An 18,982-nucleotide genomic window follows, 5' to 3' on the forward strand; every position below is an offset into this window, starting at 1 on the left:
TCAATCAAATGAATACCGATAGTGTCGCTAAGACAAAATTTTAAAAACCATTTTACAAATGTCCCGTTGTTTTTTTCATCATAGTTGTAATATTCCTTAGAGTATCCACTGACATTTTGTTGGTTTGGTGCACAACTTCATAGCGTTTTTCTTTGGCATGTTGGTATTTTGGTTGCTGTGGGATTACTTATCTATTGTCATCTGTCATCTATTTCAGTTTATGTAATGTCATTTGGAGACAGTCAGTACAGCTGTGGACGCTAGGAAATGGCGTGTCAATTGGAGCAATTGGAACATTATATACGTATGCTTGCGTTTGACTTCAGCAGAGGGGTGACAGCGGTGGATGCAGTCAGAAACGTTTGCACCGTGTATGGACAGAGCCCATCAAGAAAATAACTTTATCGTTTTAAGAACTTCAGTAACGCACCACGTTCAGGAAGGCCTTTGGGGTTTCATGAATTTCGTTTTAACGCGTTAATCCACTATTATCCAAGTCACTGTTCGAGCACTCGCTAATGTGATAAACTGTGATCATTGCATCATTGTGCGACATTTACATAAAATGGGGAAGGTTTAAAAATCAGGTGTATGGATACCGCATGATCTAAGCCAAAATCACAAAAATCTGCGGGTGACCCTATGTGCATCTTTGCTTGCTCATCATGAAGTGGCTCGTGAACAACTCCGGCCATTCCTATTCTATATCGTTATTTGTGACGAGAAATGGTGTCTTTATGCTAAAACATGCAAACGAAATAGCAGCAACTCTCCTGCCAACACCTGCGCGCTCCCACAAAAGAAATGTTATGCATCTGGTGCAACGACGACGGTGTACTGTACTACGAATTCTGCTGACATTTATTCTCAACAACCGAGACGTCTTGCAGACGCAGACCAAGAACAACGACCAGGAAAACTGCGTGAAGTGATGCTACTCCACGATAACGTCCGTCCGTCCGTATTATGATAGAATGAAAAGACACTATACAGAAATTCGGTTGGGTAGTCATTGCGCACCTACCATATTCACCTGACCTTGCGCCCTTAGCATTTCACATATTCCGCTCTCTTAAGAACAGCCTTCAGGGAACTTCCATTCCGGATGAAAATGCGGTCGGGACATGGCTCCATGAAGTCTTCGCCTCAAAACCTCGTGATTTCCACAGCCACAGAATCGAAAAGTTATCCCAGTGTTGGCAAACTGTTGCAAATATTGAGAATATATTATTTATGGCTACAGTCTCTTATGTTTGTCTATTGTGTTTATTAAAGTTATGGAAAAACGCTACGAAATTTTACCCCAACCTAATACACTCCTGGAAATTGAAATAAGAACACCGCGAATTCATTGTCCCAGGAAGGGGAAACTTTATTGACACATTCCTGGGGTCAGATACATCACATGATCACACTGACAGAACCACAGGCACATAGACACAGGCAACAGAGCATGCACAATGTCGGCACTAGTACAGTGTATATCCACCTTTCGCAGCAATGCAGGCTGCTATTCTCCCATGGAGACGATCGTAGAGATGCTGGATGTAGTCCTGTGGAACGGCTTGCCATGCCATTTCCACCTGGCGCCTCAGTTGGACCAGCGTTCGTGCTGGACGTGCAGACCGCGTGAGACGACGCTTCATCCAGTCCCAAACATGCTCAATGGGGGACAGATCCGGAGATCTTGCTGGCCAGGGTAGTTGACTTACACCTTCTAGAGCACGTTGGGTGGCACGGGATACATGCGGACGTGCATTGTCCTGTTGGAACAGCAAGTTCCCCTGCCGGTCTAGGAATGGTAGAACGATGGGTTCGATGACGGTTTGGATGTACCGTGCACTATTCAGTGTCCCCTCGACGATCACCAGTGGTGTACGGCCAGTGTAGGAGATCGCTCCCCACACCATGATGCCGGGTGTTGGCCCTGTGTGCCTCGGTCGTATGCAGTCCTGAGTGTGGCGCTCACCTGCACGGCGCCAAACACGCATACGACCATCATTGGCACCAAGGCAGAAGCGACTCTCATCGCTGAAGACGACACGTCTCCATTCGTCCCTCCATTCACGCCTGTTGCGACAACACTGGAGGCGGGCTGCACGATGTTGGGGCGTGAGTGGAAGACGGCCTAACGGTGTGCGGGACCGTAGCCTAGCTTCATGGAGACGGTTGCGAATGGTCCTCGCCGATACCCCAGGAGCAACAGTGTCCCTAATTTGCTGGGAAGTGGCGGTGCGGTCCCCTACGGCACTGCGTAGGATCCTACGGTCTTGGCGTGCATCCGTGCGTCGCTGCGGTCCGGTCCCAGGTCGACGGGCACGTGCACCTTCCGCCGACCACTGGCGACAACATCGATGTACTGTGGAGACCTCACGCCCCACGTGTTGAGCAATTCGGCGGTACGTCCACTCGGCCTCCCACATGCCCACTATACGCCCTCGCTCAAAGTCCGTCAACTGCACATACGGTTCACGTCCACGCTGTCGCGGCATGCTACCAGTGTTAAAGACTGCGATGGAGCTCCGTATGCCACGGCAAACTGGCTGACACTGACGGCGGCGGTGCACAAATGCTGCGCAGCTAGCGCGATTCGACGGCCAACACCGCGGTTCCTGGTGTGTCCGCTGTGCCGTGCGTGTGATCAAGCAAACTTTAATCTCTGTAGCCATTGAAGGCCATTGTAGGAACTGAAGCCTAGCCCTCAATAATCAGTGTCCATTATGTTATTGCAGCACCATGGTCAGTATAATTTTTGAGTAGAATATGACAGTGGTATTTGTGCTATTAATTGCAAGATACTTCTCCAGTGAGTAGACTGAAAGTAAAGGTTCCGATTAAATTCACTTAGAATTGTATTGCAACAGTGTTTATTTTTGCTGATTCTCAAAACATACTAACTTGTTTCTTACTGCCATTAATTTCAGAGTGAATAATGGAGGCAGAAGCAGTCAAAGTGTTGGAAGAGCTGGGAATGCTGGTTGTGGAGGGTCGGGTCCAAGGAGAGTGTGCAAATCAGCGTGGATATGGGGAAGGGCCTCACATATCAGCCAAACATCATGTTTGCTCACTTACAAATGCCCTTGTAAGTATTCACCTATTTTCATGAGCTCTTTTAATGCATATCTTTGAAATTTTTTACTAGTATGTTACATTTGTGCCTTCTCAGACCCATTTTAAAAACTAAAATTCTGCGGAAATGATAAAAAGTGATTTTCATTTTGAATACACTCCAGTGAGGGTGGTTGTTCTTAGAAAATCTTTTTATGAGGCATGTGTTTTAAGTAAGGTCCATTTGAACATAAGTAAACAACAAAAGGTTATTTCAAAAAAGTAAATTTATTTTCAGAAAGTACATACTTCACTTTATTTTTCACCATAGTTGCCAAGTTTATTCAAACATGTATCATACCTCTCAACAAATTTTAAAATACCCTCTTCATAAAAACTTGCCACCTGCTCCGATAACCAAGAGTTCACTGCCGTTTTCATGTCATCGTCGACATTGTAACAGTTGCCACTGAGGTGGTGTTTGAGGTGGATGAACAGATGCTAATCACTCAGTGCAAGATCAGGACTGTAGGGTGGGTGGTCTAAAGCCTCTTAGCCAAAACTGTCCAATAAATCGTGGGTCTGACCTGCAGTGTGAGGTCTTGCGTTGTCATGGAGAAGGACAATTCCCTTTGTCAGCATGCCACGTCTTTTATTGTGAATCACTCTGTGTAGCTTTCTCAGGGTTTGGCAGTTTGCTTCTGCATTGATAGTGGTTCCTTGTTGCGTGAAGTCTACCAACAAAACACCATGCCTATCCCAAAACACAGACGACGCCATGATTTTGCTCTGGGACAGAGTCTGTTTGGCCTTCACCTTTACAGACGTGTGTGTGTGTGTGTGTGTGTGTGTGTGTGTGTGTGTGTGTGTGTGTGTTTCCATTCCGTGCTCTGTTGCTTCGATTTGGGCGTGATATGTGAAACCCATGTTTCGTCTCCAGTTATGATCTGACTCAAGAAGCCGTCACCTTCTTCGTGATAAAGTTCAGAAACAATGTTGTAAGGCACTGATCTTGACACATCATGAAATTCATTTGAGAGACCTGTTATTGTGAAGCATCTGTCCTCACGAATCCTCACTTCAGCTGAAGCCACCAAATCATCTGTAATCAAAGAAGGGTGACCGGAGCGGTCCTAATCATGGATGTTGTCATGGCCATCTTTGAATTCTCGTACCCACTTACGCACTGTGCTTTCACTCATAACAGTATCATCATACACTTCGCAAATCTGTCAATGAATTTCTGCAGCAGGCAGGTTCCTTGCTGACAAAAACCATATCACTGAGCGAACCTCACATGCGGCGGGCGAGTTGATGGTCTTACACGTTTTGAAAGAACAGAACAGAACCGTGCAGGTTAGCTACAGAGCTGAAACGAGCACAGTTGTTCCCGAGGCATGCCGGTACACGATGCATGCACTCGTAGCAGTATGTGCGCGAACTACTAGGGTCTACAACAAAACAGACCTTACTTTAAAAAACACGCCTCATATAACTGCCGCAAAGCTATAGTAAAAACTTCACTTCATTAGGAATGAATCTTTCACTTTACTGCTGTATACAGAATGCCTGGAAACTTGCTCTGTGCTTGACCAGGATTTGAATCTGAAACCTCACCTTTCATGGGCATTGCTTTTACCAACCATTTCTATGCAATACATTTTTCTGAAGGAGAACTTGTTGTGAAGAGAGGAAAGTATAGACGAATCGCTAACGGAAGTAAATCTGTGAGGGCAGGTTGTAAGTTCTGCCTGACTAATTCATTCAGTAAGAGCAATGGTGATGAAAAGGAAAGACTCCACATTGGAGTACCTTGTACAGCACAGTTTTAATCTGCCAGGAAGTTTCACTTTTCTCCTTTCTTTGTCTATTATAACAACACAGAGTTGTTCTTTTCGCCTTCTTATTAAAAGAGATTTGATGATGATGATGATGATACAAATATTAAAGAAGAACTAAAAGAAAAATATAGACAAAGACTAACAAAACTACTGAAAACAGAATTGACAGCAAGAAACAAGACAAAAGCTATAAATACTTACGCTATACCAATATTGACCTACTCATTCGGAGTAGTGAAATGGAGTAACACAGACCTAGAAGCATTCAGTACACTTACACGATCACAATGCCACAAATATAGAATACATCACATACATTCAGCAACTGAAAGATTCACATTAAGCAGAAAGGAACGAGGAAGGGGATTTATCGACATAAAAAACCTACATTATGGACAGGTAGACAATTTAAGAAAATTCTTTCTAGAACGAGCAGAAACTAGCAAAATACACAAAGCAATCACTCATATAAATACATCGGCTACACCACTGCAATTTCATAACCACTTCTACAACCCGTTAGATCACATAACATCAACAGATACGATGAAAGTAAATTGGAAAAAGAAAACACTACATGGCAAGCACCCGTATCATCTAACATAGCCACACATCAATCAAGACGCGTCCAACACATGGCTAAGAAAAGGCAATATATACAGTGAGATGGAAGAATTCATGATTGCAATACAGGATCAAACAATAAACACCAGATATTCCAGCAAGCATATTATTAAAGATCCCAATTCCACAACAGATAAATGCAGACTTTGTAAACAACAAATAGAAACAGTAGATCACATCACAAGCGGATGTACAATACTAGCAAATACAGAATACCCCAGAAGACATGACGATGTAGCAAAAATAATACATCAACAGCTTGCCTTACAACATAAACTTATAAAACAACATGTTCCCACATAAAAGTATGCACCACAAAATGTACTGGAGAATGATGAATACAAATTATACTGGAACAGAACCATTATAACAGATAAAACAACACCACATAACAAACCTGACATCATACTCACCAATAAAAAGAAGAAATTAACACAACTAATCGAAATATCCATACCCAATATAACAAATATACAAGAGAAAACAGGAGAAAAAATTGAAAAATACATCCAACTGGCTGAGGAAGTCAAGGACATGTGGCATCAGGATAAAGTTGACATTATACCAATTATACTATCAACTACAGGAGTCATACCACACAATATCCGCCAGTACATCAACGCAATACAGCTACATCCAAACTTATATATATAACTACAGAAATCTGTAATTATTGATACATGTTCAATTACCCGAAAGTTCCTAAATGCAGTATAACATATACTGTACAGTTAAAAGGAAGTCACGCTTGATCAAGGTCCGCGTCACTTTCCATTTTTGACCAGACATAACGTCTGAGAAAAGAAAGAAAGAATAATAATAATAATAATAATAATAATAATAATAATAATAATAATAATAATAATAATAACTAAACTGTTTTGAGTGTGTGTGACCAAAAAAAAGTGTCCCTCATTCCATTTTTCTTACATGGTTCAGTTTTTGCTCTAAAGTAAATTTCTTGCTGATTCATTAAGTCATAGCTACCAGTACAGTCTGATTTTGTGGATGGTGGTGGCATGTGTTCACTCGTGTAATCCCTTACAATATTCTGTAGATTCCATACTGAAGGAATAAATCACTAATACTGTCAAGTGCACAGGCAACAAAACAAAATATCGAAAAGGTCCAGCAAAGTGTTTGCGATAGAATTTTCTCTTGTTTGCTCAAAGAAATAAAACTAAATGCCACTGACTCAATCTTTGTCATAAGTCAAGAGATGTATTGCAACTGTAGTTTTCCAGTAGTTTGGTCAGTGATATATATATCTATTAACTAAAGTAATATCTTCCCTTCAATGTGTGTTATTTCTTGAAGCAAGAACAGTATTACTTGGAAATTATAAATTTACAGAACTGTTTTGCTTTTATTTTCAGTGTGTGCGTGCAGAGAAATTACGCAAACAGGTGCAGCTTTTACATCGTAATGGAATGTCTGTGTGTGTTGAAGTGCTGAAGTGTGCTGACTGTACATGTGGAAATCATCGCAGCTTGTCAACGGAAATGGTTAATACCCCTTTGGATACAGAAATTCTTCTTGAGCAGTGGACAGTTAATCTGACTGAGAACAGGTAGGTAAATGCTTCTGTGGGCAAGTGCACAAAACATTTATTAAAACAATGCCCGCAATAATTTTATTCTTCTGACGTGGTGGTGGTGGTGGTGGTGGTGGTGGTTGAGGAGGAGGACTATATCCTTTGTTTTGATTTTCTGCTTATTCTTTATATTACCCTCGTATGCCCCTGTCTATAGCAGGAAATGGAATGTGCCCATATTATAATGTATAAACTAAATCCGAAGGCAGGGTCATCAGTGAGGTTAAACACTTAGTACTGAAAACATGTTTATTGTGGACATCATTGTACAGCCAGAACAGAACTGACCACCTAGGTGGAGAAGACTGTTATTTGCACAGACATTGAATATTCCAGAATATACAAACATTAGAAATATGAAGGACTTTAAGAACTTTCCAGAAATGATAAATTCTAAATAACACATAGTGGTTGGTGGTCAGGTTTGAGCTGAGCCCACAGCATGTCGCTCACTGGCATTAATCAGTACACAACAGTCTGTGCCTTACAGCTCATGGTATTGCTCCCTCTCATGGAGAAACAGCAATCCATTGTTTCAGAAATTCTCGTATTAGCCATCTACAACACCCTGAATCTAGATCTTTTCAGTAGGCCTCTGTATGGCAGCACTGGCAGGTACGTACATTATGGTCATGTTGTTACATAATCTTCACAATGATGAGTGTTGAAGGTAACCCATCCTGTTGAAGCTTCACAATCTTAGAGGTGGGTCTTCAGTTTCCAAAAAAACTCCCATTATTCTACACCTCCAGACTGTAATGGGGCTTCATACAGCGAACATGGTTGTCTCAGCACTTCGGCCTTCTTGATGAAGGGTGTTAGTCATTGACTTCATATACAATGTCTGACAATTGATAAAGAATATGGTATGGCCCAAAGTAGCTCTTCAGTAACTATTTCAAGAGTCGCACTTTCTGCACATGTGTAGAAATCCATATAAAGTCTGCCAGGCTGTATATCACTTGCCAGTGCTTGGCATTATAGTGCTCTCGGTCTTCCTCCTGGGCATCCAGTGTCCATACACTTGCCAGCTACCTTGCCTCTTTGGTGCAGGTAATGCATTTCACAGAATCACCCTGCACATTGTCCAATTGAAATCTGAACCGTATAGCCATTGTCATTCAGGCCTCACAACTGTGGTACAGAAAGAATGGTGTGAGGCGTGTAGTGTCATGCTTCGCTGTGTTGTATGTGAATGTTGCAACAGACAATAGTATGTTCCAATGTCACTTATAATCCATCTTGATTGCAAAAATGTTTATTAACATGACCGGTTTTGGTTCCTCTAGAACCATCTTCAGATCTGCACTTTTGGTTACGGGAGTAACCCGTCCACACACAGCAACCTCCACATGCTGCTCCTGTAACTGAAATTGCAGATCTGAAGATGGTTCTAGAGGAACTGAAACCGGTCATGTGAATAAACATTTTCGCAATCAAGATGGATTATAAGTAACATTGTATAATCAGTGATTGTGGTATCCCATCAGACATTGTGTCTGTTTTCACAATAGTATGTTCCAATTGCACTGTTTGACATCAACGTGTATTGAGAGCATATCTGCCAGCATCTGAAAATGTTTCGTAGGGCCAATCTACAGCTACATCCATACTCTGCAAGCCACCTGACGGTGTGTGGACGGTAGGCAGTTGTCATCCTGTGGATGATGCCCTAATGTGAAATGATCTCTGGTACTAGTCTCAAATGGAAAACTTTTACATGATCAGAGATCATCACAAGGGGGTTCTCCATGTCTTCTGCAAGGAACTTTGCAGTTTCTGGCGCTTCACATTCAGCACAGCTATAGTGACAACATAATGAGTGAAGTGGTCAGTGCAGCCTTAATGTAATTTTTCATGTCCAGAGTTTCAATTTTTTGGCCCAATACTGGGATATGTTAGAAGCTTCAAGCTTGCTTAGCCAGAGATCATCCAGGGAGCAACGTGCAGGACATCTTTGTCATGTTAAATGATGTTCTGTGTTTTGTATTTCTCCACAGTCACACTTATTGTCATTATGTTCTAATAGACGCCATTTTATCAGATTGATTTTTAAGGGAGCTATACCAATTCTGATACGGTTTAGCATTTTCCATGAATTGTAGTTAAATTCAATACCACTTGGTGGATGTTCAGAAATAAGGTAGCTGACAGGGGTGCTCATCTAAGGTGTAGTTGAGGAACAAATATCATGGTTTTAGTCTTTTTAATCTATAAAGGCTGTTGTGTAGTGGATGATTGTCATCAATACCCTTTTTGAACTGCTTGTTACTTTCATGAACTACCCTGTGAGATTTGGGACTGCTGAAACCTAAAGCTTAGTAGAGCTTTTCCAGTGGGGTGGGCTTCATGAATCCTGTGACTAGCCTAAAAGTTTTGTGAACGCTTGTATCAATCTTCTTTGCATGCACCGATCTAGACCAGACAGGACACGTGTACTCAGCTGCAGGAAAGCAAAGTGTTAAGGTGATGGTTTGAAGCACAGATGATTTGGTGTCCCACTTACTGCCAGTTAGCATTCTAAGGATATTGTTCCTTGCAGCTACCTCATTTCAGGTTCTTTTGCAGTGGTGTTTGTATGTGAGGGACCTGTCAAGCATCATTCCAATGTATATCACCTGTTCTGTGTGTGTAGTTTTTGTGTAAAGGATCTATGTTGTTACCTTCCTGGTCAAATTCCCTGGAAAAATCCATCCATCTACCTTTTTTAAAATTGAACCTTCTTTGAAAGGACATGTTAATAAATTTGACTTCAGAGAAGACCTGAATTGCATTGGGCCTTTGTTGAGATTTGGAGGAGCTTCATATACATTTTTTAACACACATGTCTTGGATATTGCTGCTGAGAAAGCAGTTTTCAGGGTTGTTGCCTTGTTTTCAAATATTGCTCTTGAAGGTGTAGGGCAGCTGTGAGTCGTATAGGAGACAGAATTGTTCACTTCCATCCATTCTTGTAGCAACTGGCCATTGCCATCAGTTTAACTGTATCACTGGCAGTTGAAGTCACCAATGATAAACTGTGTCTTTAGATGTTAAAGTTGTCTGGCACGATAAGAAAGGTTTTCACCTCGGGGTTTATGTGTGGATGTTACTGCGAAGAGGCTACATTCTGTAGTAGAGATTTCAGTGCCATTTACTACTGTTTTCCCTGTGGAAGTTAAGGTCATGTCATGTCATGTCAGGTCTAATGAAAATTTCACTGCAGTGTTTGTTGTGTGGTCTCTCTCTATGACTAAATGAATCCCATTAATTGGGGTCCTGTGTGCTGATTCTTATCTGTGTGTGTGTGTGTGTGTGTGTTTGTTTCCTATACACACAGTACAGCACATATATGCATTTGGCATAGTTGTGAAGTTAAGTCTTGTTTGTTCTTTGTTATTCCCTCAACATTCGGGCTAGCAGCAGACAGAGATGGCTCTGAAAAGTGCTTTTTATTTGATTTTCTCTGGTGGTGGAAAGATTGGCCGATGCCCTCATGGACATTGTGTCCATGGGGCACTGGGATTTTGTGGTCTTATGGTGACTTCAAATGAAAATGAACACTTTGAGGCTCTTTTCGTGTACCCCAGTGGGAAATATCATCCGTAGATTCTCATCTGCAACTTTGGGAACCTCTCCAAAGGGTGGATTCCAACATGGTGGAATGACACTTCTGCAGGTGGGATTGGTAACGGTTGTCCCAGGAATAATTGTGGCATTTGCTTCCATCGTCAGCTTTCCTTACAGTGGCTCACTTAGTGTCTAACGAGATAGTAGAGACCTGGTCAGTGATACCTGCATCTGATTATGTCTGGAGCCACCATGAATCCTACGTGACATAACAATAGCTGGCTGTAGATGAGCTGGTGTGACGAGCAACTATTCCTGCCCACATTGAATCTCAGTTCCTCTTGTATCATGTTCTGTTGATTAATTGAAGTTCTCCATTGCTTCCTCCTCCTCCTCCTCCTCCTCCTCCTCCTCCTCCTCCTCCTCCTCCAAGGCTTCTGTGGTTTTCAGCAGTGTTGGATCTTACATCTGTTCAGCAGCAATGTCATTTAATACAGCAGTGATAGAGATTTCATCCATACTGCCATGATCTGCCAAAGCATTCCTTAAAAGGCAGTTGGTGTCCTTACATTTGGATCCACTTTACGATACCAGTGTGATATCATACTCCTGAAGCCTGAGTGCTCCTCTTGCCAGTCGGCCCATTGAGTCCTTCGAGCTAATCAGTAAGCAGATAGAATGTGTTATCTATAATGGCAGCAGAGCACAATTCTTCACTGATGTTACTAAGCTGCCCTTCCTGGTCAGGTTCAGCTGACCCTACTCTTGTAACTTTAGAGGTGAATTGCAACTGCTAATGACAGTTAATGGTCCAAAGTTCTCCTTGACCTTCTACGATGCTTATGATCGTTGCTGGGATATACATTTCTTTTGTAGGCGTGAGTACTTTTTTAGAATTGATAATAGCTTCACAGTGTAACTGAGTGTCCTCTTTGATGATTGGAAGTCATGTTATTGATGATGGCAGGTAACAATTTCTTTGATGGCAAACAACTGCCCAGAGCAATCCTTTTGTGTGCTTGTTAGAATAGCTTCATTAATCTTGAGGTCCTCAGATCTTCCAGTCTAGGACTGTTTGCAATACCTGCAAGAAGTCCCATCCAAGAACAGGGTTATAACTATAGTCTGTTAAAACAATAAATTCAAAGGAATGTGTTCTGTCATTGGTAGTTATTCATACAATACATGTTCCTGTCAGCTGGATGTATTTGGCAATTTGGCAGTGGCAATAGTCTCATGTGGATGTTTCCACTCTGTGCCTGCCCTCAGCCATGAAGGTGGGTTCGTTATACATAACGGTTCAGAAATAATCGTGGAAAAACTAAAGTGTTCTATGTGTTTAAAAACAATCACTTAAAAGTAATTATAAAATGTGCATGTTACTTTAAATTGCGAGCAACTTCAGCCAAACTTCTACATTTTGAAAGAAATAATCCACTTTGGCTGTAGCATACTTTAATTAAAAGTCAACACAGGTTTTGTGCCACTAGAAGACCCTCTGCTGATAAAGATTCTTTTTAATAGGACATCGCCAAAAGGTAACTGGTTTAGAGCCAAACCCCATCATCTGCATGATATTGTAAACAAATAGCACACCCAGACCAATAGTCCTTATTTAATATGATGGGGGAGCAGAACTGTACCACATCCAGGAAGGTAATGGAGAGGCAGCAAGCAAGGCAGTACGGTACTGACTGCTATGCCATAGCTTGGCATGATGGTCAGTATTTCCTGCCTGCTGCCACCAACCACCTTCCTGCTTGTGGTGCGGTTCTGCTACCCTCTTCATTTTAAGTAATGACTACCGCATTTAACCTGCTATTTGTTTACAATATGACAAGAATGATGGGGAGTGGCTCTAAAGCAGTTACCTTTCGGCGATGGTCTATTGAAAAGAATCTTTATCACCAGGGGGTCTTCTTCTATTGGTGCAAAACCTGTTGTGACTTTTAATAAAAAGTATTCCATGGTTAAAGCAGCTCATTTCTTTCAAAATAATTATAAAATTATGAAAATGTGAAGTTTAGCTTTTTCTCATACAGTTTCAACAGAAAAGGAAGTGTTACATCAGCAACTAGGGAAATGTATACTGTGTCCCCAGAACTATCCTGGAACTGCTTCCATTTGCTTTTTGTTGTCCGTATGACACAGGTAACCTTGAATATGAATATTCTGCTTGTGCTGAATGAATATCTAGATATGCTCTGCATATGTGCTGTGAAATTAACCAATGATGTTATTTGTGTAAGTATGCAGATCATTCACTGTTGACTCTACATTTTGTAATAGAATCAAATTTTATGACAGGTTTTTTTTCTTCATTTGAATACTCTGTAAAAATTAGTAGCAGCTTTTTTTTTTTTTTTTTTTTTTTTTTGCAGTAATAGTAAATCTCTTGCCTTGGGTCAATGTTAGCATTGGAGGGTGTGAAATCCATAAATTCACGATGACTATAAGAAAACAGTGTATATAATGTCTTAATGTGCTGCCATACTGCTTCTGCTCAATGGATATCTGAAAAAGTCTAAATACGTGCCACTGCTATTTTTAGGTTTCCTGTTAAAACTGACTGTGAGAAACAAAACAAAACAAAAAAAAAACATTCTCATAATTTTATAATTATAATTTTTTAAACAAACATCATATATAGCCTATGTAATACAGTGTGTTTTAGAATATACAAAACAGTTAAGTTTCTCCATGATCATTTCTGACTTATTTGAGATAATGAACCTGTCCCCATGGCCAAGGATGAGCACGTAGACTAAATATCTATGTGACACTGTTGCTGCTAGAATGACAATATCCACTGCCAGTGTATTTTTCATTTGTGACCTTCAGCACAATCAATTTTATATCAGAGAACAATCTTCTTTAGCTGACCATAATAAGCTTCCAACATTACAGAAAAGGAAGCCCCTAAGTCGAAAAACACCTGGGCATGTTAGTCATTGATGGTGATGGTAATGCCTTCAGTGAGATTTCCTGACTCGTCATCCTTGCAGGATCTGCATCTGTGGTGGTCTCACTGCCATATATGATTGCCTCACTAAGTTTCTCTCAAAATGGTGGCTAGGTGACTTCTGTACCATAATATTGAAAGGCTATGGCATGTTGGGGAATAGTCTCATCCACGGTATGGCCATGGTCTTCATCCCACAGGTCTGCAGCTGACAGACGTGAATAGGAGTGTTGTGATGCTTGACAGTTGACACTGTAGTAGTTCCTGAAAACTTTATTACTCTGCCTGTAGTAATGTACAGTGTGTCTAGGGTGACCACAGTGGACACACACTGGCATATTGTCCTCTGTCCTCCAAATGTATGTATGTTCTGTGTGGCATTATACTTGGAGGCATGGGTTGTACCTGCATTGGTCAGGTACTGGGTCATCATTTGATGGCTGCAATGGAAGTCCATGTTGGCAGAGTCCATTTTTCTTGTGCATTCAGCTGGTGAAGAAGATTGGTGGTAAAGACTGATACATCTCTTCTTTAACATTCTCTGCTGTTTCAAAATTAAAGGCTGATATTTCTTGTGTACTCGGTCAGACAATTCTGGTAGCCATACGCTGCTGTATCTCTTCCTTTACTGTTTGGCGTATGATTGTTGGCTTACCACATGAACTCACAAAGTACGTAGCTGTAACATGCATATTAGAGCAGAGATACTTGTTTGCACCTGAATTCAGAGTCTGGCCCAATTTGCTTAGTGTCCTTCTATCTATCCAGTGTCCGCGGTTCGTGGTCTTGCGGTAGTGTTCTCGCTTCCCGCACACGGGGTCCCGGGTTCGATTCACGGTGGGGTAAGGCATTTTCTCTGCCTCGAGATGACTGGGTGTTGTGTGTCTTTCATCATCATTTCATCCTCATTCACTCGCAAGTCGCCGTAGTGGTGTTAAAGAACTTGTGGAGCAGCGGCCGAACCGCCCTGCGAGGGGTCTCCCGGCCACCAATGCCATACGCTCATTCATTCATCTATCCAGTCCAAACCTTTACTATGCAAAGTACTCCTTTTTCCAATTACAAAAAGTAATGAAGGAAATACAAATTTGGTTGTATACTTTGATAAGTGGACACTGGAATTAAGAAATGTGAGGCTGCATATGAATCAATCAAACCTTTTGTGGTTAAATTTATTTTACATATATTTGAAAAATAAAAGCTAAACTGTCTTGCTTTATCATCAATAATACACTTCCACATGAAAAAATAGATTGACCAAGTTTGTTTACCCCTGACAGTCTAAGATTTTAGAAGTTAAATTTTTATTTGTAGAGTGGTTGAGCCAGGATGGCAAATACAGAAAAGTGAAAGAAATCAATACCAACACACAATTACTCTTGTGACAATGAAAAACATGAAATATCATATACAAATTTTCAACATAAAAATTACATATGGTTATGATATACCAAATACTAATGTTCCCTACAATCTATAAAGTTTGCTGTTGCATGTACATCCCCCTAAATACAAATTATGTGCAAAGCAGCAGAATTACTGCACAGTGTTCTGATGTTTCAAAACAATGTCTTACGTATAAGAAAGCGCACAACATACTGGGAATGGAAGAGATTGTGATTTGAAATTATTTTAATGGAAAAAAACTCTCTCTCTCTCTCTCTCTCTCTCTCTCTCTCTCTCTCTCTCTCTCTCTGTGTGTGTGTCAAAGCTGTGTATTACTTTATTAGGACATGTGTGACCTTTCAGCCGTGAAAGAATTAGGGATGCTTACATACCACACACTGGGGTTCCAAACTGTCTCCTTTTTAAACAGGTGTGTGTATTCATTTCTGTATAAATGAACTGATAGATATTTTATTAAGGTAAATTTGATACTTTGACAAATAAATTACTATTCCTTCTTGTGGCCATTGGAATGAGAGAAATTAATGTAGTACGCTTGCAAATACTGTACTGTCACTGAACACTCAGATTCCTTCTCCAATAAGAGAACTCATTATTTTAAGTGCCAGCAGTATGCACTTTGCCATATTCCCCATTTTAACTGAATATAACTTGTATCACGACAAGAACACAGCAATGAGTTTACTGGTCATTTTATCTGACTAGAGGAATGCAGTATGTTTCTGACTCTTTTGTGCTTGTATGAGCTCATATTTAAAACATTACATAGGGGATTTTACTGTATTCTGAGGGTAACTTACCATCCATCAATTGTGTAAGTGACTAGTCAACATCATTTACCTGGGCTACTGTTACACCATTTTTTCTGTTTCTGCTTTCGTATTTTAGCAGTATGCTAAGCAATCAAATACTGCATTTAAATTTTATAATGGCATTTGTGTCTCAAATACGATGGAATTGTAATGCTAATATTAAATCTAGTTCAGAATATATTGAGTAATAATGGAAATGGAAAAGGGTATCTGTACTGTTACGTAAAGTAGTGAATTAATGCCTGGTAAATGATTCCAGTTATTTGTTAGGCTACATTGAAAATTATGAAAATAATTTGTCTACCACTTTATTTATATTGTTGGATACTTCTAAATGACTACACAAAATAGAAAATTTAATTGGTTTGTTATTTCTGTTTTATGAAATAATTTACACAGGTATGGTGAGGCCCCTATGACAGTTAGAGGCCTGTTCCAAGCTGTGCGCTCACAGCTACATTTCTCACAGTTATCTGCATGGTGGAGCAATACCAAGGGCTGTAATCCAAGTCACATAATGTATCGGCTTACCGTCCCAGATCAGGCATCTGTCTTCCCTTGCAAACATGAGGAACATACTTTTCCTTTGGCTGCATTGTCACGTAATGTTGCTGTGAAGGTGAGTAGAGCATTACTATTAAAATTTTCTGAAGTGCTGTCACTGTTTGTATAGTTCTCAGTTAAGTTCTTGAATACTTTCTATCACTCTGGTTTTCTCCTTTCCTTTTTTTCTTTCTTATCTTAACAATGAAACTCTAGCCAGAACATATCAATAAATAACAGGACAACAGAAGATGGTTTTACTGAATATTTCTGTGATGTGTTTCATTGCATTTGCCCTAGGAATTAGTTTTCTAATTCCTTAATAGGTAGTTTTTATGATTTTTTTATCATGGAATTTCTTTCTTTCTTCCTCCTCATCCCACCCCCTTTCCCTGACCCTCGCCCTCCAACAGTCCCATTGTAATTCCTGTACTTCCATGAAGCAGCTGTGAAATTTTCTTGTTTCAGTAAAATGTGGTCATCCTACACTGTTGTATGGCTTTCCACATGTAAGCATAATGTCAAAATTTTGAAATAAAGCATGTATGTGACCTAAACTGTACATATTTTAATTTTAGAATGACCTTTGTATACTAGTGTAATATATCAAATATACTTTTATTGTCTTTTTTATGACAAGAGTTATACACTGCAGAAGGTTATTTTTCTGAACAACTGCTTTGGTTATGCATAACTATTAAAGGATGGGATTGTTTATTAATGTGTTAACATTGTCTCCACCCATTCATTAGATTCCTTTTGATGAATGCAAAAAATTATGCCTTCTTTAGTGTAACTGGAAGTAACCCTTGCATCAAAACTAAATGTTATAGGTGTGCTTGCGATCACTGCCACGGACAGATTCAATTCCGCAGTCATTGTGTCCACTGCACAACACCATTGCTTCAAAGGATACAAGGACACTGTGAGTTGATGTTACATCCTGGCAGTGTAGTTAGAACTTTTTTAATTTACTGTATGCAAACATTACCTGTATTAGTGGCATACAAAGATTCACTTCAGATAGTACCAAAACACTGCAGTGTGTGGTCTGTTCATTGGATTTGTTAAGGACATTGATACATATTGTAGATGCTGTTGATATCTGATTGCTATAAATTAGAAGAAACTGAAATAAAGTTGTTAGTGTTATGAAAATAATAATCAGTTTTTCCATATTCATTATACCGTTTCTTGTTACTTTATTTTTCTGTACAGCATAAATGTGTGGTGTTTAGTGCTATTATAACGTATCTAGAGGTGAAGAATAGGTTTCAGTTGATGACATCATTTGGTTGCTGGTGTTCTTATAGCACTTTTAATTTAACAGCACTAGCACCAGTGTCAGTGGCATCCACCGTCATCCGTGTAAATATCAGAGTCCTCCACCAACCTGCCGTGATGTCTCGGAGGATGTGCTTATTTATGGAACTACGCCTTCTGTTTGCAGAGGTTAGTGCTGCAACTCAAAATCCACAGTGTAAAGAGAGCAGGTAATGTCTTCATGACACACACAACTGTAACAACATTTTACCTAAGCTCATTTAACACAAATTTTTAATTTTAGCTAGTATACTTTCCTTAATTTCGTTTTGTGACACTCTATTCTTGCATGTGTGTAGAAAGAACTGTTGCGGAGTCAGTTGTGCAAATGTTTCGAATATATACTGCTGTTTATTTACATGCTGCTGCACAAATCTAAGCCAGTCCTACAGCAACATAGTGGAAAGTGTTCAAAATTACTTGAGAGATTACATTCAAAGTGTTAATATTGTGTTTGCCAAGAGGATTTTTTGCTTAAGAGTAACGTTAACAGTACTTACTGTTGCAGGATGAGACAAGTACACAAATTGGAAAAGTAAACAGTTTGATCTGTTGTTTTTCAGAATTTCGTCAAGACATAAGATGGTAGTAAAGGCGAATATGCACAATCTGCAGGGAATAAAAAATTGCAGTCTTTATTTCAGGAAAGGCAACATCAAAGAAATGGCAGTGAAGTCAAAATAGAATAACACGTTGAAAATCCTGAACACTAATAACTTACTGTTAGTTATTAATAAGCCAAAGTTGGCAGTCAAAATCTGAAGAAATCTGAGAATGAATCGAAATGTAAAGTGAATGAAAATAGAAAAAGTAAGATTTTTTTGAGAGGACTAGACCAAAATTGGAGAAAAAATAAATTAAGATAAAAGTGAAATGGTTGAAAGAGAATGGTGTAGTGTGTAAATAGAAAATGAAAGGTAGGAAGAATGGGAAGTTTAACATGGAAAACTGGTATACATCAAGACCATACAAATGTTGGAACCCACTCTGTGTTTGGGTTTACTTGTCCTAAAAGTTTAAAAACATCTGCATTTTCGAGAAACTGTGTCCAAAACTTGTCAATAGTGATTGCATGCTTACAGTTTAAGTTCCACTGCTTGCTCAGAAATGTGGTACTGATATAAATATTAAAGGAGAGGAGCACATGCTGGACTGGCCTGGAAGTTTTGCAAGTACTTCTATATTCTCATGACCATTTCAAATGCGTCGCTCAAAACAAATCCTTCCTGTACAGGAGAATGTTTTGTTACATGCTGCTCCTATGATATTGGTAACAGTT

At 39.9% G+C, this 18,982-nt stretch overlaps 1 protein-coding gene across 2 annotated transcripts in view; it reads left to right on the top strand.

The window, feature by feature from the left end:
- Positions 1-18,982, top strand: part of LOC126470183 (protein FAM214A) — a 226,477-nt gene that overhangs the window by 149,996 nt on the left and 57,499 nt on the right. For both annotated transcript variants that reach the window (XM_050097839.1, XM_050097840.1), the window contains exons 4-8: positions 2,925-3,082; positions 6,890-7,083; positions 16,237-16,456; positions 17,214-17,305; positions 17,711-17,832. In XM_050097839.1, coding sequence (XP_049953796.1) covers positions 2,933-3,082; positions 6,890-7,083; positions 16,237-16,456; positions 17,214-17,305; positions 17,711-17,832 — 778 coding nt within the window. In that variant the 5' untranslated portion in view covers positions 2,925-2,932. The remainder of the gene's footprint in view (positions 1-2,924; positions 3,083-6,889; positions 7,084-16,236; positions 16,457-17,213; positions 17,306-17,710; positions 17,833-18,982) is intronic.

This window comes from Schistocerca serialis, chromosome 3, assembly GCF_023864345.2.
Source record: "Schistocerca serialis cubense isolate TAMUIC-IGC-003099 chromosome 3, iqSchSeri2.2, whole genome shotgun sequence".
Taxonomy (NCBI): domain Eukaryota; kingdom Metazoa; phylum Arthropoda; class Insecta; order Orthoptera; family Acrididae; genus Schistocerca; species Schistocerca serialis.